Source organism: Chenopodium album, chromosome 21 (genome assembly GCF_948465745.1).
Source record: "Chenopodium album chromosome 21, dcCheAlbu1.1, whole genome shotgun sequence".
Classification (NCBI taxonomy): domain Eukaryota; kingdom Viridiplantae; phylum Streptophyta; class Magnoliopsida; order Caryophyllales; family Amaranthaceae; genus Chenopodium; species Chenopodium album.
The window spans coordinates 6,206,207-6,230,138 of record NC_137854.1 but is presented as its reverse complement, the minus strand read 5'-3'; the positions used below and the strand labels follow the sequence as shown (position 1 = coordinate 6,230,138).

At 34.5% G+C, this 23,932-nt stretch overlaps 2 protein-coding genes and 1 pseudogene across 2 annotated transcripts; all 3 read left to right on the top strand.

Moving 5' to 3' along the window:
* Positions 1-473: 473 nt before the first annotated feature.
* LOC145603138 (polyamine oxidase 1-like) lies at positions 474-5,822 on the top strand. Its single transcript, XM_081659269.1, has 8 exons — positions 474-588; positions 2,725-2,974; positions 3,771-3,923; positions 4,279-4,522; positions 4,680-4,826; positions 4,933-5,082; positions 5,175-5,429; positions 5,619-5,822. Exons 1-8 carry the CDS (start codon positions 474-476, stop codon positions 5,748-5,750), a joined length of 1,446 nt encoding a protein of 481 aa, XP_081515395.1. The 3' UTR covers positions 5,751-5,822.
* Positions 5,823-9,340: 3,518 nt separating this feature from the next.
* LOC145602778 (uncharacterized) lies at positions 9,341-13,218 on the top strand (annotated as a pseudogene).
* Positions 13,219-15,043: 1,825 nt separating this feature from the next.
* On the top strand, positions 15,044-19,521 carry LOC145602777 (putative disease resistance protein At1g50180). Its single transcript, XM_081658933.1, has 2 exons — positions 15,044-16,782; positions 18,243-19,521. The coding sequence occupies exons 1-2, from the start codon at positions 15,044-15,046 to the stop codon at positions 19,519-19,521; spliced, it is 3,018 nt and encodes a 1,005-aa protein (XP_081515059.1).
* Positions 19,522-23,932: the final 4,411 nt, after the last annotated feature.

Here is a 23,932-nt window from a genome sequence, read left to right as displayed (position 1 = left end):
TAACAGGCTGCACGCCCTCTCCTCTTGTGCTTTGCTTCCAATATAGTTCTTCATGTTCATGCTATGTGACCAATTTCTCCTTGCATCTACAAACACGAACACACACATAAAAAGGAACGGGGAAGCCAAAAGTTGTAATCATACACAAAAAGGAGTCGGAAAGGGGGATAAAGAGGGGAAAATGACAACAAAATTGTGCTAAAAATACCATGATAAGTGGACAAATAAAACACTTATCAATAGTATTTTCATTAAATACAATACGTATCATCATTTACTACTGTTAATTCATTGAAATACTTACGTATAATATACAGTGTTACGTCGTAACTCCAAATTCCACCTCATATTTTGATATTCTTATTTTTCAAGTGGCCTATAAATATTGATACGTTATAGCCCGTTACTACAATACTTTGCCATCACTTTTCTTTTTCTATTATTTTCCTTAAAGTTTGCTTCTAGGGCAAAAAATGAAGGGTGAAGCTATGAAGTTTCATCTTTTGATCATCATGATGGTATTCTTAGTTACTCTTGCTTCTGCTGCTTCATTCCCTTCAGTCATCATTGTTGGTGCTGGAATGTCCGGTGAGACACGTTTTTCATTACTAGCTTTACAAAAAAGCGAAATAATAATAAGTTATTCCCTTCATTTTTAAAAAACAAAATGTTACAAATTATACAGTGCAGTTGTGAATGCATATTTGATTTATCAATATCTATCCCATCTTATAGTGCATGGAAAATTATAAATTGTTTATGTTTAATAACATATAACATAGTATATTAATGTTTATATACTCAATCCGTAACTAAATATTATAATTGATAGTTTAATTATAATTTGAATATAAAATTGATTTCGATTAGACAAACAAAAAAGGGGTTCGATCTTAGTACTACCCCCAAGATCTTATCTAACTAATTAACGAACTAACCTAGTTGTATGCTGCTTCATTTATTTCGATGTCAATTAGGGTACGGTTGTACTTACATATTCAAAATTATTTGCCTTTTTAGATCTTGTACTATACCTTTTCTTCTCGTTATATTTTTGCTGAATTAAGTAATTATTTGGCCAACTTAATTTACATATTTTATTTAACTTTATTATCTTATTATTACTTCATGTGTATCAAGTGTATGTTTTTCCATACATACCTTTTGCATCATTATTCAACAAGTTTAGGGGCGCACAATAGTTATGATTTTAAAGTAAATTTCATTTTATTAAATTTGAAGTATTCTTTATACTGTAAAACAATAATTTTTTCTATAATAAATAAATACAATTCAAAGGTTAAATTAAATATAACTACTGGGAAATAAAATCTAGCTATACATTCAAAGTATGTATTAATATACTTCCTTAGTCTTTTTGTTTTTAGTTGACACCATTATTTGACTTTTACACTATTTACAAACTATAATTTGACTAGCTTTTGTAATTTATAGCTATGATCACTACAAAAATTGAAACAAATCCATCGGTATGTATTTTTCAATTTTTCATCTAATTGATCTGCGTTGCCAAATAACGATGGGCAGTCATCCTCATACCCTGCGCTTAATATTCCACTTGAAAGTGGGGGGTGGATGAGATTTGAACCCGTGACCTTTGTGTCACGCTGGCTCCGATACCATGTTAGAGGACCAACTCAACCAAAAACTTAAGGTTATGGTTGAGACCCAGGAATATGTTTTATACTCTATCATTTTTGATATATTTACTAATGGATTTGTCGTTGATATATCTTATACCTCTTGCTAATTGCTTTGCATAGCTGTTTTTTTTTTTTTTTTTTTTTTTTTTTTTATTACTTACTAAAGCCGCTAATGCGTGAGCCATAGCCCATAGGACATAGTCATGTCCGGGAAGTGTTTTTGGTTGAATTTTATGTCACAATTTTAGTTGCTGACATCATTAATGAATAAAATATGTAAACAAATACTTTTAGGGCTATAAATGTTCACACACTACTTTTAAGAGCTTATAAAAAGACAATTAATATCAATGAGGGGAAATAAACAAATTAATATTATAGACAATGTAATTATCCAAACACTCATTATAAGTGTTATTTTAAATATTTTAAAAGGTATAAGAGTTTATTTATTTATTTATTTTTTAAAAAAAGGCAATAAACATTAATAAGGGTAAATAAGTAACTAAGAGATTGTTTGGCATTGTTTTTTGTTTTCAATTTTCAGTTTTTTTGAAAACAAAAAACCAAAAACAGGAAACAAGAAAAAGGTGTTTTCACTTTTCTGTTGTCAGTTTTCAAAATTATCATAATTTTAATAAATTTGACTAATTTTTATTCATTTTATGACTTATATTATATGATTGTAAAAAACAAAAAACCAAAAAACAGAAAACCACAATGATGTCAAACGATATAATTATCAAAACACTATTCATAAGAGTTATTTGTTTTTGGTGTTTAAAAGAGCCACAAGGGCGGGGGTGAGAATCGATCCTAAGATCTCTAGGAACCAAGAGGGAAGCTCTAACCACTTGAGCTATCCCTCACTCTCTCATAAGAGTTATCTGTAGTATAACTAAAATAATACTACGTATACTACTACTAGTATGTTAAAAGTGTGGTATTTTCTATTTAGGCAATTAGCATAATTGCCAAATCAATATATAAATTAATAAAAATAAATAACATAAGGGTTTCAATTTTAATAATGCACTTTATTTTGTACAACAAATATCAGGAATTTCAGCAGCTAAGAAACTGCATGATGAAGGCATCAAGGACTTTATCATATTGGAAGCAACCGATAGGATTGGTGGTAGGATTCACAAGACTGAATTCGGAGGCCATATTGTTGAGAAGGGAGCAAATTGGCTTCATGGCGCAGAAGGTCCTCTTAAGAATCCCATGTATGAGATCGCCAACCAAATCAAGCTTAAGTCTTTTTACTCGGACTTCAGCAATGTCTCGTACAACACCTACAAGCAAGAGTGAGTAGTTTATGTCGTAAGTAAATTATTGAAAAATTTGACAATTACCACCTTATGTTATGTCCATTTTAGCAATAACCACCTTCTATTTTTTTTTTTTGAAAATTACCAGCTTCTATTTTCAAGAACATCAAAAAGTTACCACCTTCTTCCCCCCCCCCCCCCCCCCCCAATTACCACGTGACGTCATTTTGGGCCCATTCTTTCCCTTCCCTCCCTATTTCCCTCACATTTCTCATTCCTAATTGAATTCTCATCTCCCCTTTCGCTTTTTTTTCCTCCAAACCACCAATAATTGTTCGTGAATTTTGATTTGGAGGAGTGAATTGAAGTGTTTTTTATTGTTTGGGGGAAAAGAAGTGAAAGGGGGGGATTGGAATCGAGTTAGGAATGAGAAATGTGAGGAAAATAGGGAGGAAAGGGAAAAAATGAGCCCAAAATGACGTCACGTGGTAGTTGGGGGGCAAGAAGGTGGTAACTTTTGATGTTTTTGAAAATAGAAGGTGGTGATTTAAAAATAAAAATAAAAATACAAGGCGGTAATTGCTGAAATGGACATAACAGAAGTCAGAAGGTGGTAATTGTCAAATTTTCCTAAATTATTATACCCAGTATTGGTTATTTCAGAGTCATCTTTTTGAGACTAAGGCTTTGTTATTGTTATTACATATAGGGTCATCGATGTATGTAGTTAATTCTCAGTTAAAGAGAACAAAGCCTAAACAACTATCGTCGATTAATTGGTAAGTATGTACTAACTTCATTGTTTTATATTGTTTTATTATTGTTGTTGAAGGGGTGGACTGTATTCAAAAGCTGAGGTGGATGCAGCATTAGACATGGCAGAGAGTAATGAAGAGTATGCAGAAGAGATATCAGAAAGGTTTAGTGCTGAGAAAGGGAAAGATGATGATATGTCTCTTTTGGCAGCTGAACGTCTTAATAGAAGGTAGAAATGTCGTCATACTCTAGATACTTCATAGTCCATATATATGTTGGCCTATGAGAGTGTGGGATAGCTCAAGTGGTTAGAGCTTCCTTTCCGATTATAGGAGATCATGATATCGATTCTTACTCCCGCCCTTGTGGCTCTCTAAACACCAAAAAAAAAATATGTTGGCCTGGAGCAAACATATGTATCCTCTCGATCTATAGGTTACCAAGTACTGAATTTGGAATTTGACCTTTAATTCCGTCAATGAATAAAATTATGAAAAATACAGGTTAATTTAAATTTAATAAGATCTTATTCGTGTGTTTTTTAAGTACATGATATTATTGTAATTGAAATATTGGATATACAGGGAGCCCAAAACACCTCTTGAGAAGATGATTGACTTCTACTCTTTCGACGGCGAGCAAGCAGAGGCACCTAGGGTAACAAGTCTTAAGCATATAATTCCAAGGCCAGAGTTTAGTCTATTTGGTGAGGGCGAGTACTTCGTAGCTGACTCCAGAGGGTTCGAGAGCATTGTTCATGAAATCGCCAAAACTTACCTCACCTACACCAATGATACTGTCAATGACCCTAGGCTCATCTTTAAACAGGTATACCTAGATATTAAATTACTACATATTCTTATGTTTTAGACATCAATAATTATTATTTTGAAGAATCTAATTTAAGCAACTTAAATTAATTAATTACTCCATTCAACTTCAAATAAAATAATAGTTTCCACTTATCTGTTGTGAATTTTAACAGGTTGTGAAAGAGGTTGATTACTCAAAGAGTGGACTAGTGACATTAAAAACAGAAGATGGCAATGTATACACAGGCCAAGCTGTCATTCTATCTCCGAGTATTGGTGTTCTCCAAAGTGATCTTATCTCTTTTAAACCAGAATTACCTGTAAGTATTCTATCCTTAGCTAGGTAAGACTACACACATTTCAGATTCAGTATTACTGTTAGAGTACCAACTCAACCAATTTGGAATCAACTCAAATGAAATGCAGTTTTGGAAAAGGCGCGCCATTAGTGAATTTAGCATTGGTGTATACACAAAGATCTTCCTTAAGTTCCCTAAGAAATTCTGGCCTACCGGAAAAGGAAACGAGTTTTTCTTTTATGTCCATGAAAGGCGCGGATATTATGCAATTTGGCAGGTACGTATGTTTTGCCTAGTGTAATTTGAACTTTCAATTTCACTGCCTGGAAAAAAATAATAATAAAAATAAAATTACATGTGTAATTGCAGCAACTAGAAATGGAGTATCCAGGAGCCAACATCCTGTTCGTTACTGTTACAGACGACGAGTCAAAGAGGATAGAGGCACAATCAGATGAGAAAACAAAAGCAGAAGCAATGGAAGTTCTACGCAAAATATTTGGAAATGACATTCCTGATGCTACTGATATAATGATCCCTAGATGGTATTCTGATAGGTTATACAGGGGCACTTTCACTAATTGGCCTGTTGGATACTCAATTGAAAAGCATAACAACCTTAAGGTAAATTTTTATCTATACTTTTTTTTTTTTTGATAGTAAAGTTTATCTATACAATACCTCGCTATATAAGGCTTTTGTATTATGTAGTCTTGAAATAATTTAATCAGTGTTCGTTGTTGTCTGAAATGAATTTTGGAAGACTATTTGTAATGAATTTAAGTGATTTTGTACACATTTATGTTGTATTAGGCTCCAGTTGAAAATGTATTCTTCACTGGAGAGCATACACATGCAGAACTCTTCGGATATGCAGATGGTGCTTATTATGCAGGTATTTTCCATTCTTCCCTATTCTATTTGCATCTATCTTTGATTAATTAATTAGGTCATATTTGATTAAAGGTCTTTTTTTTCATTTTATTATTTATTTTTTGATAAGTAAGCAAAATATCATTAACATTAAAAACGAAAAAATAAAATACAAGACTTAAGGCACAAACAAACCATCAGGAATGCCTCCTAGCAACATCAAGTCTAGAAAATGTCCGGTAGAACAAATAAGCTCAAACAATATTTATTTATTTTTATTATTTTATTTTTTATTTATTTATTTATTTATTTATTTTTTTTTTTTTTTTTTTTTTTTGATAACAGCAACTCAAACAAAATATGAAGCTCAACAAATGAGCAAAAACAAATATACAAGTATAAGACAATTATTATAAACTTCTGAACAAATCTATATCACTAGTATGAACTCTATTAATCATTAAACTTCCCACTATTATGTATTTTAATAACAAGTATTTGAATATGTTTTATCGATTTTTCTATAGATGAACCCCTCAAGTCCCCCCCCCCCTTCCCCCCTCTTTGCACGTCCCTGAATAATTAATTAGTGCATATTTCTTAATTGAATCTAATTTTGCTGCGTAACTTATGGTAGGTGCGAGCACAGCAAATGAAGTCAACAAGTTGCTCAAGAAAAAGATGTCACCAAGTCTAAGGTCTTTATATTGGTGGATGTGATTAATTGTGTACCAAGTTTCATGCTTCAAGAATAAAGTTGTGTGCAATTGCTATGAAAATCCAAGCTTATATTATGTTCTTTTGAAGTGTTATTTCAAAGAACAAGAGATAAAATCATTAGGGTTTTCATTAGGAGTTGCAAATTCGGTGTTGTTTTTAATTAGGTTTCAATTTTCTTGTGGCTTTTATAAGTTCCTGTTTGTAATGCATTAGTGTTGGAGAAAATATTGAGGTGTTTATGGACCAACATGTTTATTTCGATTGTTTTGAATATCGTACTAATTATTTTCATTTGTCTTCTTTTTTTTACTAAACAGTTCATGCATGTATGTCTTCAAATATTAAATGATCTAAACTTGAGCTTGTATTTTAATGTAAGATACGTAGTAGCAAGAAGAAACAATATGTTCCCTCCATTTTTTTTTTATTTTGTGTGCCTCATTTCTATTTTTGCTTTATTCCCATACACTACTTTGATGGATACTTTATACACGAGTATTATAGTTTTAATGCATAGTTTTCGAATATCAAATTTTAATAGCTGTTACTTATGTATTGAAAATAAAATAATAAATAGTTTTGCATTATTAGGAAATTAAAATTTAGCATGCCTATAATTGAACAATTGAATTAAAATAATAGATACTAGACAACTACATTGATCATATCTATTCTTAATCTCTTAGAAAATCAGTGCAAAACTAAAGAAATTGTCACTATACCAACAATTATTAATTGCTAATGCAATTATGCAATACGTTATGCATGATTTAGGGCATGTTCACATTTACTGAACTGAACTGATTGGAGCTGAAATGAATAGAGCTAAAATGATTATTTTATGTGAGGAGGAAATTAGGAGCTGAACTGAACTGAACTGAACTGATTAGAGCTGAACTGAAATTAAGCTGAAATGAATAGCCCCTAATTAGTGCTAACCTTAGCTAACCCGCTATAAAGTTCAACTTAATTTCACTTTAGTTCAGCACTAATCGATCAGTTCAGTTCAATTCTAATTATTTTTAGTTCTGACGCTTAGGGCTTGTTCTGATTTACTAAACTAAGCTGAATTGAACTGAACTGAACTGAAATGAATTGTTTATGAGAGAAAAAAATTAGGAACTGAACTGAATTGTACTAATTGGAGCTAAACTGAAATTAAGCTGAAAAGAACAAGCCCTAAGAACTAGCAATAAGTTGATGAGAATTGTGCATATCACCATCACTACCACATGGTTAGCCCAAGGCTTGTGAACAAATAATGTAATTTTGCAAGAAAATTCTATGGTCATTACTCACTACCATGTCAACAAATTACCTACATACATGTGTTATTGTTCAGAAATCTTCGAGACTATACAATACCACTTCCAAAATAGTAATGGATGGTATTGAAAATTCGTGAAGAAATTTAAGTATTTAAGAAAAAAACTAGCATTACCATATAGATTGACATGAAATATTTTCTACAAATTAAAATTACTTATAAAATCTTTACCATTACAACCATTTGTTACCAACAATCAAATGTGTCGGATGTAAATTGTAATATTCCGTTTTCATTTGACCCTTCATTAGTTATCATAATTATCAGCACCTTGTCCAAATTAACCAAAATCAAAATTCCAAAACCAATTTTATAAAACAAAAAATGAAGTCATTAACAATATATATCCACCTCCAAACCCAACCTTCCTCCACCACCACCACCACCACCACCACCACCACCACCACAACCACTAATCCCTTCTCTCTCCTCACCTGTCTCTAGCAATCTCAACCGCCGTCAAATCCTCACCTTTTTCTCTCTACTAGGGTGGTTGACGCACACAATGTGCGCCATAGTTAGCCATATTCAGTAGCTTTTTCAATTATTGGTATTGTAATAGAAGAAAATATGTAAACAAATACTCTCTATTTTTAAGGTATACTTGTTCGCATACTATTCTTTAAGAGTGGAATAACAGTTAACATTAATGAGGGAAAATAGATAAACATTTTAGAGGATATAATTCTCCTAACAATATTCATAAAACGTACAATTGACATTATATCAATAGGGGCATATAGATAAAACAAACATTTTAAGGATCGATATAATAGTCCTCGCATTATTTATAAGTGTTTTCTCATACTTTTTAAAAGGTAGAGATAATTATCCTCATACTATTTATAAGTGTTTTCTCATACTTTTTTAAAAAATAGAGATAATTGTTCTCGACTCTTTCCACTATTTATAAGCGTTTTCTCATATTTTTAAAAATGTAGAGATAACCCACCTTGGCTTGAGTACAGGTCTAATTAACTCTAACAAACCAATCGAGCATGACCGAAAGAAAAATTACTACCTCCGTTACATATTAGTTGCAACTTTGGGGATTATTTGTGAGACATAAAATATTCCAAAGTTGCAACTAATATGTAACGGAGGTAGTATAAGTCTGGCCCTTTGGCTAAATAAGTGTTAAACTGTTAATCCGGCCATTGTAATTAATGTCTAATGTTGGCCTTGGGCTTGATATAAGTAGTCGTAGTACTCCCCATTAATCTGGCCATTGGGCTAGGCACCTTGGCAATGATAGTCAACCTTGACTTTTATTTCGAATTAGATAGGGTGATCATAAAGATGATTTTTTTTTTTTTTTTTTTTTTTTTTTTTGCTACGAAGTTACTATAAGATATTCGTACAAAATTTACCTTTTTAAAGTACCACCTGATAAATTTATTTTCTTATTAGTCAATCTAAATTAACTATGCGAGTATACAAATTAAAATGCGCTGTCATTACTCATTACTAGCCAAGAACTATTTAATAATGCATGCCACAACTATAACTAAGAGGAATCAACAGCAGCCGTTGTGCTAGTTGTTTCAGTTTGGAACCACACATAATAGTGAAGTCTCCCTCACTACTCAGACAGAGATAGCAACAGGCCAGACTCATGGGAGCTTGGTCATCAAAATCATCGGCCGATGGCGGCATAGGTGGCCAAGACAGTGACAATGGCAGTGCTAGATTCTGTAAGTCTCCTCATTTCTGCATATTTCTCTGCCTATTAGTACAAATGTAATCAAAATTATGAAGTACTTTTTATTAGTTTAGATTTGGATTCATATTTATTTTATAGTGTTTTTATCATCTATCAACATTTGTGGTTTTGCCCTCTCTATGCTTCACTAAACTCTACCACCATTTGATTATGTACTTTGGACTACATATCCTGTTATCGAATACTCTATTTATCAAATTTAAGAAACCATTTAAATTAAAGGATGAAGAATTGCGGTAAAAAAACATCAAATATTAACAAAATACTAAAATTGTTTACACTTTAAGATGTATCCTAGTTTAAAGATTCCTTTTGAAGTCAAAGTCAATTACCCAATTAGCCAATGGGGAAAATCTGGAGGGTATCACAGATCCAAAACCATTCACGTTTCATCAATAATGCATGTAATAATATTTAATATTTTGATGCATCATTATTGTTGTGATTAACCAGATGATGCATGATGGTCATTTTAAAATTAAGCAACTAAATAGAAAATTGTGAAACTATATAGAGAAATGTGAAATATGGTAGTTATATTTAAGTTATATTTAGAGTGACATACCATTAGAAGTGATATGAGAACTATGAACTCAATTGAAGTATGATCAATTGATCATTGGACGGGTTGGGTCGAGGCCGAAAATCAATTCATTTTCAAGCCAGATTATCGGGCCAAGCTTCGGGTTGGAAATTCAAGCCCAAACCTGGCCAAAAAATGGCCGGCTCGAGCCATTTTTAGCCGGGCTAAAAAAACAATTAAAATTGCATAAAGACACATTCTCAATCCTGCCCAAAAATATTTTCTAACCCGAATTTTGGTCAAAAAAAACTGCCCAAAACCCACCCAAATTCGAGCTGACTTTGATTGGCTCTAAATTGAAGTAGGTACACAAGTGCTGTGTGGAACTAATTATCGACTAAAATGCATCATACAACAATGGAAACGTTACATACACTGCTTAAGGCATTAGTAAATTGATTAATAGGATGTAATATGTATTTATGACAAGGGTAGAAGAAGTTACCCTTAGCTTGCGTAGTAGGAGTATTAAATTCAACTTAGCAGGGCATCAAACAATTGAACTGCAAATTTACATATAAATGTGTATTGACTACTCTGTAAATAACATCTACAGTGTGTCGGCGTGCAAGAGGGAGGGTAGAGAACAAGTTCAAGGGCCTCGGAGCCGGAGGTTACCTGCCATTGTATATAGCTATTGTAAACGGTGACTGGAATGAAGCCAGGAAATTCTTGGATGAAGATCGGGAAGCGTTGATGGCTGAGATCACCATAGCGGCCGAAAGAGCACTTCACATCGCGGTTGGCACAGGAGGTCATCATGACTTTGTGGAGAAATTGATAAGGAGGATGTCCCCTGAAGAGTTGGCAGTGACTGATCAAAATGGGGAGACTGCCCTTTCAGTAGCTGCAGCGGTTGGCAATGTTCGAGCAGCTAAATTATTGGTGAGCAAAAATCCCGATTTGCCTAATATGTCTGGCAAATCGGGCTTGCCAGTTCATAGGGCAGCGCAGTATGGACATGGGAAAATGATTCGGTATTTGTTGGACGTTACAAGAGAGGATACAGAGTCTAGTCCTTATGCAGGCGAATCTGGTGGCAAACTCCTTATAAACGTTATCACTGCCGAATTCTTTGGTAAGTTCGTTACATTAACACTGTTGTCGGATTATTGTAGCGGAAAAATGCCTTTGGCTTCATATTCTTTCTCTCACACACACACATATATATGTATATACTCGAACATACTAAGTGCATGTCTAAGTAAGTATAGCTGTATACTAGTTACACTTTCTTAAAATATATAATAGTACTGTCATGGTTAGTGATTGATTCTACCCTACTAAGATTGATCAAGTAAAAGAAACATCGTACGTGTCATCAATTGATTTAACGTAACATTTCCTAGAAAGTTGTTTCGTTATAAAGTTGTACATACCGGCCATTTGCTATGAGGTATTAAGACAATGCAAGAAGTATTTCTAGGTGAACTAGAGTAATTACTGATAACTAATAATGAGTAATGCATGTGGCTCGGGATTAGCAGAGTTGAAAGTGATTTTTATTTATTTAATCTCTTTGAAATCAGACATTGCTCTCAATTTGGTTGAGAAGTACCCGGAGATGGCCACAACTGAAGTACAAGGTGTGGGTTTCCCCTTGTCTGTACTAGCCAGAAAGTCTGCTGTTTTCCCTAGTGGCGCTGTTTCACGTTGGCAATTAATATATGATTATCGCAGTAAGAGTATTTCCAAAGTTTTGGTTTTAAGTTATGATTGAATTCTTGAATAGCTCTCAATGCTATTTATTAATTTTTCTATGTGTGTATGGTTGCAGCTAAGTATTCTGAAGAACTCAACCGAAGAACAAAGAAACAACAAGACGCACTCAAGCTTGTCAAAAGCTTGTGCGCAGAGATATTAGAGTTGGATGATGCCAAAGCTTTCTCTTTACTTCAACAACCACTTTTGATTGCGGCGAGGTTAGGCACTCATGAGATTATAGAAGAAATTGTAGAGGTTTTTCCTCCAGCAATTTGGGCTTCAGATGAGGACAATCGAAATGTGTTTCAATTAGCTGTCTTACATCGTCGAGAAAACGTTTTCAATCTTATACATCAAATGAGCGATTACAAGCATTTAATTACAAGATATACAGATAACTCGCAAGATAATAACATATTACATTTGGCCGGTAAGTTACCATCTTCAGATCGGCTTAATCGTGTCCAGGGTGCAGCTTTGCAAGTTCAGCGCGAGTTACAATGGTTTAAGGTTTGCTTGCTGTTTCTTCTACCAAATTAATTCTATTTCTTAAGCAGTCACTTTATTTATACCATAATGGTGAGACTTAATGTACTAACACCAAAAAAAGGGGTAAATACAAGATTCTTACAATAAGAAACAAAAATTGTTTCTCACAATGGCATGCATTTTCGTAAATAAATCAACAACTTTTTTTCACAATTGATGGTGATTGAATATAAGTTGCTAGTTTATTTACGAAAATGTCATGTGAGAAACAATTTTGAAACTGGGGCATGCCCACTAAAAAGTTACATAACATGTGACTGTCTCATCACACTTATAATAAAATTAAAGAATCAGAGTAAATCAGTTGATCATAAGATTAAGGAAACACTTGGATTAAATTGTTATACAGGAAGTGAAGGATTGTGTGCCGCCTGGCCATAAAGAGGCAATGAATAAATCTGGGAAAACGCCATGGATGGTTTTCATGGACTCACATGAAAAATTGATGAAAGATGGGGAAAAATGGACCAAGGCTACAGCGCAATCATATACAGTTGCCGCAACACTGATTGCAACAGTAGCGTTCAATGCAGGACTAAAAGTTCCTGGAGGTGATAGCAATAATGGGCATTCCCAATTTTATAATCATCCTGCCTTTAGTGTATTTGCTGTGGCAGATGTGATCTCTCTTTTCTCTTCAGTCACTTCCATCCTTGTGTTTTTGTTAATCCTAACATCACGTTACTCAGAAGATGACTTCCGATGGATACTGCCAACAGGATTACACGTTGGTAAGGTCATGCTATTCATTTCCATAATAAGCATGATGGTAGCCTTCAGCTCAGCAATCTACCTCGTGTTCGGTCCCCTGAGGGCTCTGATTGGGATTCCGGTGGCTTTGTTTCTTATTCTGCCAGTTACCTTGTATGTGTTAGTGGCCAAAACTAATAGTCCTGGATTTTTTGGCAAGCAAAGTGACCGCAAACTCCACTAACTTATTTCATACCAATTCCTTGACGTTGCACCCCGCACCAAGTATGGAATGAAAGTGTCCAATTAAGAGAGGTTAAAACAATTTGGGAGCGAGGTGCTTGACATTTTATATTCAATTTCTTTTATACATTTTAGTTTAACTACCTGCAAATTGAAGTTCCAAAGTCATCCTTTAATTTAGAAAGGATACTAGTGGTACTATTTCGACGACGTTGAAAACTTGTACACTTCATTTATTGCCTTATTTCTTAGTTTATCAAATAAATATGTTTTATTTTTATTTTTTAATCTAACATGGTCTATGGATATGGAGAACTTGTGTTTACATGTACGCAGGTGGCTATATATAGTCAAAAACATAACTATGGTTCCAGAAAACTCGAGTTGATCATTAACAACATGAGTGCCTTTTGTAATTTATTGGTTTTTGGGCCTGGAGGGGATGCCCCGGTCTTGCATTAATGTCATGATCCGATCTTTACATTATCAACTTAAGAGAATAAGAATGTATGCATGTAATATGGCAGTAGCTTATATATATATATATATATGTATATATATATTTTTTGGTGTTCCACCCGATCCACCTTTTGGGCTAGGTTTCAGTCCCCTCCCAATTGTTGTTGTGGGGGGACCGAACACAGATCCTCTCTACCAACTATAGTCCCAATTGACCACGTACTACACCAACATCCAATTGGTTTATTGTTTTAACATTCTAATGTTTATATTCCAAGATTGCGAGTTGAAATCCACATAGATGTGGTTCCTATCAAGAGGTTGAAGTTGTTTGTCTATATGGACATTCAGTTGAAATCGTGGGTCTACAATACTCTTTTCGATCTGTTTCATATTGATAATCTCATTTTGATTTTGCACAGTTTTTTCATATTGATAGTCTCATTTTGACTTCACACGGTGTTTAAGATGTACATTTGACCATCAATAATATCTGTAATTATATATTAACAAAAAATTTGAAACTTTGATATTATAAAGCTACACATTGAAACAAATCTAACAATATCTCACATGACTATTTTTTTTTTTATTATATATTAATGTGAGTGTTTAGTCAAAGTTTTGTAAGTTTGACTATAAAAAATCAAAATAGGATTATTAAATGAAAATTTTGTAAAATAAAACCTACTCCCTCCGTCCCTAAATGATAGTCCCTTATGGCCTATTTTTAGTCCCAAATTGATAGTCCCATTTGCTTTTTTCAAGTATCATTAATATCAATTTTTTATCAAAACTTCCACCAATTACAACAATATTTGTGCAAATTTAACATTAATATCAAATTACGATAATATATATACACCTCTACTGTTGAAATACTCCTTATAACCACTCTTCGCAATCAAGTGATCAACCACTAATATAATGCATTCCACTTTCCATTATCTTTGGACATATTGGAGTACCACCTTATACAAGCTTTCTAGTATACTACTCCGTATGAATTTCTAAGGTCAACGCTTTCTAGCTGCCTTAATCTTTGAAAGATCTCAATAATAATTACCCCTTTCATACAGCTATTGCCTCCATAACATTCTTCCAAACTTGTGATATTCTAGCTGGCCGCTGATTCGGCGTGCTTCAGAAGAGAGACACAGTAGCTACTTGAGTAGTAGAGAATTTCAACTTATGAATCCGTCTCTTTTTTCTTTTTTCTTTTTTCTTTTTGGGGGTACTTGATTGGTAGTATATGTAGAGTGCCAATATTTTGAATTAAAAGTTGGAGAGCCTTGATTTAATTACTGGCACGACCCAAGGAGTGAGTTGAGCGGGATTCCGTGATTTGAAAAGACGGGCCGGTGGAGATGGCTGAATCAGCGGTGTCCTTTGCTGCAGAACATATTGAAACCCTGATTCTTGAGGATTCCAAGGCCTTACATGATGTGGAATCTGAAGCAGATACCCTGGGAAAAGAGCTTAGGGATTTGGAGGAGTTCCTTGATTCAGTGAGAAACAAGGAACCAAATAACATGGGGCAGGTTCGCTCCTCGTTGCTTCAACTTGGAAGGATTGCTAATGATGCTGAAGATGTTGTGGATACGTTTGTATCCGAAACTCAAGGCAAGGTGTTTAGAAACCTGATACCACGCGGCTTCTTTAAGTCCTCTCGGGTCATTGAGGCCACCAACAAGATCCAGATGCTCCTAAAGGAGATGAAAGAGGTAAAGAAGAAGTTGAAAGCTGAGTATAATCATGAACGTGGCGAAGGATCCGGAAAAACCCCAAAGAAGAAGCTGAGGGAGGCACAAGTCCATGGTGCTCTACCATTCAAGGAGGCTCATCTCCAAGCTGATGACGACTTTGTGGTTGGCATTGATGGTGATGTGGATAGTCTGGTTGAATTATTAGTAGGGGAAATGGGTGACGTTAAACGTGTGCATAGTCGCAGTGCGACTAGCTCACAGCCTGTAGATGTGCTTGCAATCGTAGGAATGGGTGGTTCAGGCAAAACAACACTTGCTAGGAACATCTACAAACACCACAAGGTCGAGGAGCACTTCGAGGAACATGCATGGGTACCGCTCTCTAAAGGGTGGGAGTGGGACTCGTACAGTGAGAAGGAGCTAATGTCCGAACTTCTAAGACAATTGGGTGGCAGTGGAACTGGAATTAGACTCCTTGGAGACGTTGCATCGCAAATTATTTCTGAACACGATCCTCCACCTTTTGAATCCGATGAGTTCTTCATGATGACCGAGTCACGGCTCCGTACTCTACTTAACAACAAGAAGTGTTTAATAGTTTTGGACGATGTGTGGCACTGGGAATCTTTCCAGAAGATAATCCAAAACCTATTAATCCGTAATCAGGTTGGATCTTCTAGTAGTGTCGTCTCTTCTACCAAGATAATAATCACTACTCGACAACATCTTCAGCTCCCCGAAAACACTGTCTCAAATTGGGTATGGCATTACACGCAACTCCTCAGTGATGAGGATAGCTGGAAGCTGTTTAACGAGATAACTAATAGGAGTAAGCTAGCTAGGGAACACCGGGGATTGGCTATGGAAATGTTGGGAACATGCAAAGGTCTTCCATTAGCTATAGTAGCATTAGGCAGACTCCTTAAGACAAAGGACACTATCCAGGAATGGGAAAGGGTGTTTTCTCATTTAGACAGCGAACAAGGCTCGCGTCTATATAGGCCAGTGAATGATATCTTGGCCTTGAGCTATGATGAACTGCCGTACTATTTAGAGCCTTGCTTCCTATACTTAGGACTCCTAGCCGAAGATTCCACCATCTCGGCAGGGTCACTGAAGAGGATGTGGATTGCTGAAGGTTTTGTAAAACGCCAAACAAAAAACAACGAAACACCTGAAGATACAGCAAATAGACTCTTGCAGGAACTGGTTGAGCACACCATGGTTCAAGTTGTGACCAAGACTTATGCTGGAAAAGTCAAGACTCTCCGGGTCCATGATATAATGAGGGACCTTTGTATCCAGAAAGCCCAAGAGCTAGACTTCCTCACCATTTTTGCTTCAGATGCAGATCAAGGCACCGGGACTCATTCATCACGCCGAGCTGCTATCAACTTCAGGTATAACTATTATGCCTTCTGAGCTTTTTCGACCTAGTGCATGTCATACGGAGTATATGGTAATTATCCCCTAACAAGAATGAACGAAATAAAGGTGTATTCCACAAAAGTATTAAGCACAATCCTGATTGAATTTCAAAAGAAGCTTGCTAAAAGGATTCTTACATTAAGAATTAAAACAAAATATGAATTGCCAATTTGCCATTCAATTTTCCAATTACATACTGCATCATTTCTACTTCTTTACTAGCTTCATAACCAATTTTAAGATTTTTCATCATTTTCTTGGAGACAGCATATGACAACATGTGATAGAATTAAGTGTCTTCATACTTTTAAATAAACACGAAATCAGATTGCGATTGTGTACAATATCATTATCAAACAAACTAGGTATGGTATGCAGCATTGAAGTTCATACAATCCAAGCTATTAGATATTTAGATGTGAACATATGAATGTGTGGCTTCACACTTGCTAGTTGATTGTGATATTTCCTCATACAAACCTTTTCGTTAAGCTTATTATAGTCATATGCTATTAAAACATTTTGTACTAATCAATTTTTGAAAGCATCTTCTTATGCACCAAGAAATTTCGAGGAAATAGCACATTATAAGTAATGACATAAACTGCGCACATATTTTAATTGTGACTTGCAGTCCATGATGAAACTTCATCAGCCAATTAGGCTGTATAAACAATTATGGGTTAGGTAAGCATTGACTTATAAGATTCTTTTTTTTTTTTTTTTTTTTTTTTAAAGAGACTTGTAAGATTCTTAACCATCAATTATTTAAAAAAAAAATGGTGGCTATAAAAGATTAGTATGAGTTTAATAGTTTATACAGAGTACTTATCTATTTCTACTTGCACATACAATTTGTCAATACCAAAAGATTCTGATGATGACATGTTTTATATATGTAAAAGATAAAGATGGTAATTAATGAAGTTTGTAAAATTTGGTTTCCCTCGAGAAATACTCAAACTAGCTAGCTACTGCCTAGCTTATAATTTTCTAGATCAAGAATTTCGGTTTCCAATAGATTGAGCTAGTGTATGAGTTATTTACAAGCTTATCTCGATCTCTACTTATCATCATCTAAAATGTGGCATGAACGGGCTTGGGCAGGTACAACAGTCTATTGTTTGGAGGGAAGCACATCATGATTTTGGATATGTATTGGGTGTCAAATACGGAGTAGTTTTTAGAAAGAAAAAAAAATTAAAAAAATCATTAATTTCCCCCTACGTTATCGCCTTGTATCAAACAAAGATGAGGCTAATACACTTTAGATAATATACTCCCTCAGTTATTTGGTAAAGTTACAGAGGACACCTTGTCATGTTCTCACTTTACTTCCCTTCTCCGTGCATCTACAAAGTAGAAACATTTCATAAATCGTGATATAGATATTCCATGACTTAAACTAATGTATGTAAATTTGTCCGTGCAGCAAATGCTCCAAACCCCTTACAGCTGATAACTCACATCTTAGATCATTGCTGCTTTTTGCGCAATCCAGTGCTGGTGTTGGTGGCAAAAATGGCAGTAGAGTGAGCCGGCAAGGTAAATTGGACTTTGCCTTATTATGCGAGAAGTTTAAATTGTTAAGGGTCTTGGATATTATAGGTGTTAAAACCTCGGATAGTACCATGCCAAAAGAAATAGGCAGCTTAATTCACTTGAGGTATCTAAGGGTAAGATCGACAAACATACGAGAACTCCCCAGGACCATTGGGAAATTGCGCAAGTTATTGACTTTAGATTATTGGGATGTTTCTGTTCATAACAACGAAGTAATAATACCTGATGTCTTGTCAAAGTTGGAGCGTCTTCGACATCTTTTCCTTCCGGGAGATTCGACAAGTAGTGCATTGGAGGACTTGAAGTTGGATACTCTCAAGGATATACAAACTCTATGGGGTGTAAAAGGAGGAAATTGGATGCTAAAAGAAATGAAAAATTTGAGCTCCAAACTAAGAAAGCTATGCATACAAGGGATATCAAGTCTTGAACAATTAAAGGCAGTGTTCAACTGCCCTGTGATCGAGACAAAAGATCATGATCATCTCTATGCCTTGGCTTTGGATTGGTATGGGCAGTATAACTTCTCGTTGAAGTCGCCTCTAGCATTGTTGTGTTCAAAGGAGAACCTGAAAAAACTCAAGTTGATGGGAAAAGCACCAGATAAGTCGAACCCAATCAAGTTTCCCTATAGCCTTGGGAAAATAGAATTGCACTATACTCAGCTTGAGGAAGAAGAAACTATGGATGCGCTAGGGGAGCTACCTAACTTGCTGTTCCTAGAATTAGCCAAGGACTCGTACATAGGGAGTGAATGGATTTGTAAGGAAAACGCATTTCCAAAACTTGAGGAATTGAAATTATCTAATTTGCCCAATTTGAAAATATGGGAGATAAATAAGGCCGGGGCAATGCAATGTCTCAAAAAGTTATTGATTTCATCTTGTGCAAATCTACAACAGCTGCCAAGAAAGGTGAAGTCCATAAGTACTCTTGAAACGTTGGAGATTGCACGCATGCCAACTAAATTCAACAACAGACTCAGAGAGTTTATATCATGGGATGCACAGAGTATAGGAGGCGAAGATTCCCACATTGTTCAGGACATCCCCAACTTTAGAATTCGAGATCCATATGCAACATTAGAATTCGGGACATCCCCAAAGAGTAAGTCTTTAAACAATAAATTTGTTTCCATCCCCTTATGATTTACAGGCATGCATTTGTGAATCTTATCATACATAATATAATCAACATGAAGAAAATAAAAATGTGCTAAAACTGCTAATACTGAGTTCAGATGTATCTAGTCTAGTTCAAATGCAACAACGAAAAGGAAATAACATTTGTAGTTCCGTACCTCTATTAACAATGAGCTACACCCAAGAGCCTTTGTCACCTTACAACATTAACTGTGCTTCTAGTTAATTATTAATCACAATCTTTGATACAAACATTATTAAGCACGTTAAATTTATTGGAGAAACTAGTTGTAATTGCAAAGTTTAGTTATTTGGAAAAGTTTTACTCATTTTTACAGATCAGGATAAATAAACTGAATAATAATGCTAAATCCATCCCATCATCCCCTGAACCAGATTTCTCCATTATGACTGACTGCAAATGTTCTGTTTTTTTTTTTTTTTTTTTTTTTTTTTTTTTCCCTCCAACTTAGCTTGTTTCCTCTTATATACAGGAATTAGGGAGCATACAGTGTCAACAGAGATTTCTGGAGCAATATGATAAACAACAGGGTTTGGGGACTTCCAGAAGAATCTCTAGTGTAAGTTCTCCCCTATAATGTTGAGGCCGAGTTGTAAATTATCATGAATAATTTGTTTGGAACAAAATTTGGCTGCAGTTCTATATATAGAACACAATCACCCAAAGAGAAAAAAAAAAAAAAAAAAAAGAAAACAAAAAACAAAATCTTCACCAAATAATCCACCAATTTTCTTTATGTTTAAAAAGTATGTTGGACTATTGGAGGGCAAACGGGCAAACAAATTACATATTTACTCCTAGGATTAGAGTTGCATTGCCATGGACATTTACATTGAACTTTCCTCACAAAATTACGTACTATTCCTTCACCATTTCCACCATATCCTACTGCCTGCCATAAGTACCACAAGCTATGGATGGAGTTCATGATATCCCTCCTGGCCAAAGAAACTAAATCGTCGGAAGGACTTCAAGAGTTGGTATGGGTACAAACTGAAGAAGGGGATCTGACTATTGAAATATATTTCGAGAAAATCTTTACGACGACTGCTCGACTACTATAGAACTGACTACTGTATCAGCATGGTCGGCTTATTTATCTTATCACTAACTGTTTTGAAATGGAACCTAAAGTGTAATTCAGTGTTCAGATCAGTTCAAGTGTGATTTTGACACCTCTTATTGGAACTGCTTAATCTTGTACATAATTTCTCTTTATCTGAATTTCATTTTAAAGTATTTATCTGTTTATAGTAAAGATGGCAAGCTTCTACAATATGTAGATACATGTAATTTGGATTGTCAAAAGATTTGTATGATGTATCATGTATGTTCAGTTTGATTAATAAAGATGAAAGCTTATTGTATGCTCATCCAAGTGCTCATACTGCTCAGCTAATTGCATTACCCTCCTAGTTCACAAATTTTGGTGTTAAACTATAATATTTCACCCTATAAAATCAATTGATATATAATTGGGGGTATAAATGATAACCCCATAAACTAATATTCTTCATTGATTGGTGTCAACTTGCATATGAATTCTTCTCTTAACATAATTAATGATCGATCCAAGTTCATTGTAAGAATGTGTGTCAAAAAAAAAAAAAAAAAATCTTTCTCAACACCACCTTTTATGTACACCCAAGTGCACATAAACATAGGTGCATCCAAAGCAGGTTTTTTTTTTATTATTATTATTTTTTTTTTATTACAGTATATTATATAAGAAGAAAATATACTTTTAGGCTTTGGGTTCACCTAGCAGTCTAGCATAGGGATGTCAATTGGGCGGGGCGGGGCGGATGTTGGCCTTCCCATCCCCATCCCCATCCCCACCTAATATTTTCATCCCCATCCCCGCTGCGGGTCCAATTTTCATCCCCTTCCCCGCCCCACCGGGTACAACTCCAAAACCATCTCCGCCCCATCCCAACTCGGATATCCATCCCCACCTTATCCCCACCAAAGACCCACCTAATCCCCACCCAAGATCCACTTAATCTCCGTATCTCAAATAAACAATCTTACATAATTAATACGAATTATAAAATAAAATATTCTACACACATTTTTGTGTTATAATATAAGTGTCATACAAAGAATTATAATTAATATTGTATTTCACGTAATTATTTTATAAATAGTATAAAAGTATGTAATTTTGCTTTAAAAGATATATAGATGTGGGTATGAGGTGGGGATGGGGCGGGTATGAAGTGGGGCGGGTGGGCGGGGCGGGGATGGGGCGGGGCGGGGATGGGGCGGGTACAAAATCAGAATTTGTGAAGAAAATGGCAAAAAAAACTTCAATCTTCACGAAATAGATGTAGAAATGAAGAAGGTTGGTTTAAATAGAAGGAAAATTGAGAGAATTTGGGGATAATTTCAAAAACTAGTTGGTATAGTGGGTCCCACTGGCGGGTTTCTGTCACCGGAGTTAGGCTTAGGTGGGAAAACTGATGTTTAATTTTTTATGAAGTGGTAAAGTAAATTTTTTTTTTTTTTTTTGGAGGTGGTAAATTCAATAAAGTCGTTATTTGAAGGTGATAAAAATCAAAATTTCCTAATATTTACAAATTACTTAAAAATTGTTTACAAATCAAACGATCATGAGTTGTCTATAAATTATTTACAAATTAATTTACAACAAAGATTGAGTTTATTAATGAGCTTTTGAGCTCAAGGATAGGGCTTGTAAGAACTCAACCCAAATCCAAACCTAAGTTGAGAATGCTCGAGCTGAGTTTTGACCAAGTCAGCTCGTGGGTTTAAAACTTTGTGCATAAACAAGTGTTCACTTGAATTTTCCTCCATATATAGACTATGTTTGATTACTCAAGTACTACTTGTCTATAGGAGTATTATTATATGCTTTCTTCACTACTCACCTACTAATAAGCCGTGGTTTCGGCATCTTGTCTTTGGGTAATCTGACGTATATATATATACAACATAAATATATACTGCATAAACACAGCACGAAGGCAGACAGTTAAGATGTACACCTAGCCATGTGAAGTTACTATCAATGGCAATGATCAATCATGATTCAATTATTCATGGTCTTTTTTATATTAAATGGAATAAAATAATTAATATCCTGATTAGATCGATAGATTAAGATAGACTTAGTAAACAACTAACACAATTATGTATTCAAGTAATAAGACAATAACTATTGATTACTGTGCCTCCTTGTCATAAGAAGATCGAGAAAACCTTCTGGAATTAATTTCTGTTCTTTCTAATCATGAGGGTGACAAAATTCTTATTACAATTTGTAGCGTACTTCGACCAATCATCATCTTAAAAATACGAGAATAATGTGTGTAAATTTATGTTACTGGACTTTATTTCACGTTTGACTTTCTGAGTTAAAACCTTGACGCTCTATCTTGGATATGAATACTTAATTAAACTATGCTTAGTTCACCTTATTTTACTTATTATCTGATGTGAACTTATTTTATTTTAGGAAATAATATATAGTTCAAATGATGGATGTCTTATTTTCTTTGCTTTTAGTACGTGTTACACTTTTACTACACAATCCAAAAATTTAGTTAACTTTAATATAACAAGAGGTAGGTGGAGTAGTATGTGGGAGTATTATAATGAGATAGCAAGTGAGTTAAAAGGATAAAAATAAGATAAAAAAAATGTAAAAAGGTGGATTTATGTAAGAAAAAAAAATGAACAATAAAGTAAGTTAAGAGAGGGGTAGGGAAAAGTGGTACCATTGTGGAGTTAAAAAGATGTGTCATAATTAAATATTTAGTAGTATAAAGCAAAGTGATTAGAACATACAAGAATAGCCTAGAATGGAAAGTGATTGAACAAAAAAAAAAAAAAAAAAAAAGGGAATATAAGAATGTATTCTATTCACTTGATTTTCATGTATTTAAATAGCCTAGAATTGAAGTTATTTGAACTTTTTTTTTTAGGGGAAACTTATTTTAACTTATTATACTTGAAATAAGTTAAAATAAGTTGAGCAACAGGCTCTAAATGTGTGTTTCCATATAAATCAGAGATGTTTAGCAATAAGAAAATACAAATAAGATAAAATTCTAACAAAATAAATTATTTTTATTATCTAAATCGAAATTGAAATACTAAGGTTAAGGGTGAACTAACCATGCAAGCATAGCCTTGAACTCTTCCTCCATAACTGCAGTCACCTGGTGTGACAAGAATTAGAAGCAGATATTTAACATATCAATTGTTTGCAGGGAGTAAGCACAGCAGGTGGGGGGTGAAGAACATTGTGTATTTGTGTCTAACTAGAGAAGCAGTGAAGAAGGCTCATCAACCGGCACTGCCGCAAATTAAAGCTATATGGTTCACTAATAAACAATGTTTTTTCGCAAAAGTCTAAATGGATACTTGAAC

Coding starts and splice junctions, on each gene's coding strand:
- LOC145603138 (XM_081659269.1), top strand. CDS start 474: ATGAAGGGTGAAGCTATGAAGTTTCATCTTTTGATCATCATGATGGTA. Junction 4,827..4,932: donor CTTTTAAACCAGAATTACCT/GTAAGTATTCTA, acceptor AATGAAATGCAG/TTTTGGAAAAGGCGCGCCAT. Junction 5,083..5,174: donor GATATTATGCAATTTGGCAG/GTACGTATGTTT, acceptor GTGTAATTGCAG/CAACTAGAAATGGAGTATCC.
- LOC145602777 (XM_081658933.1), top strand. CDS start 15,044: ATGGCTGAATCAGCGGTGTCCTTTGCTGCAGAACATATTGAAACCCTG. Junction 16,783..18,242: donor CGAGCTGCTATCAACTTCAG/GTATAACTATTA, acceptor TTGTCCGTGCAG/CAAATGCTCCAAACCCCTTA.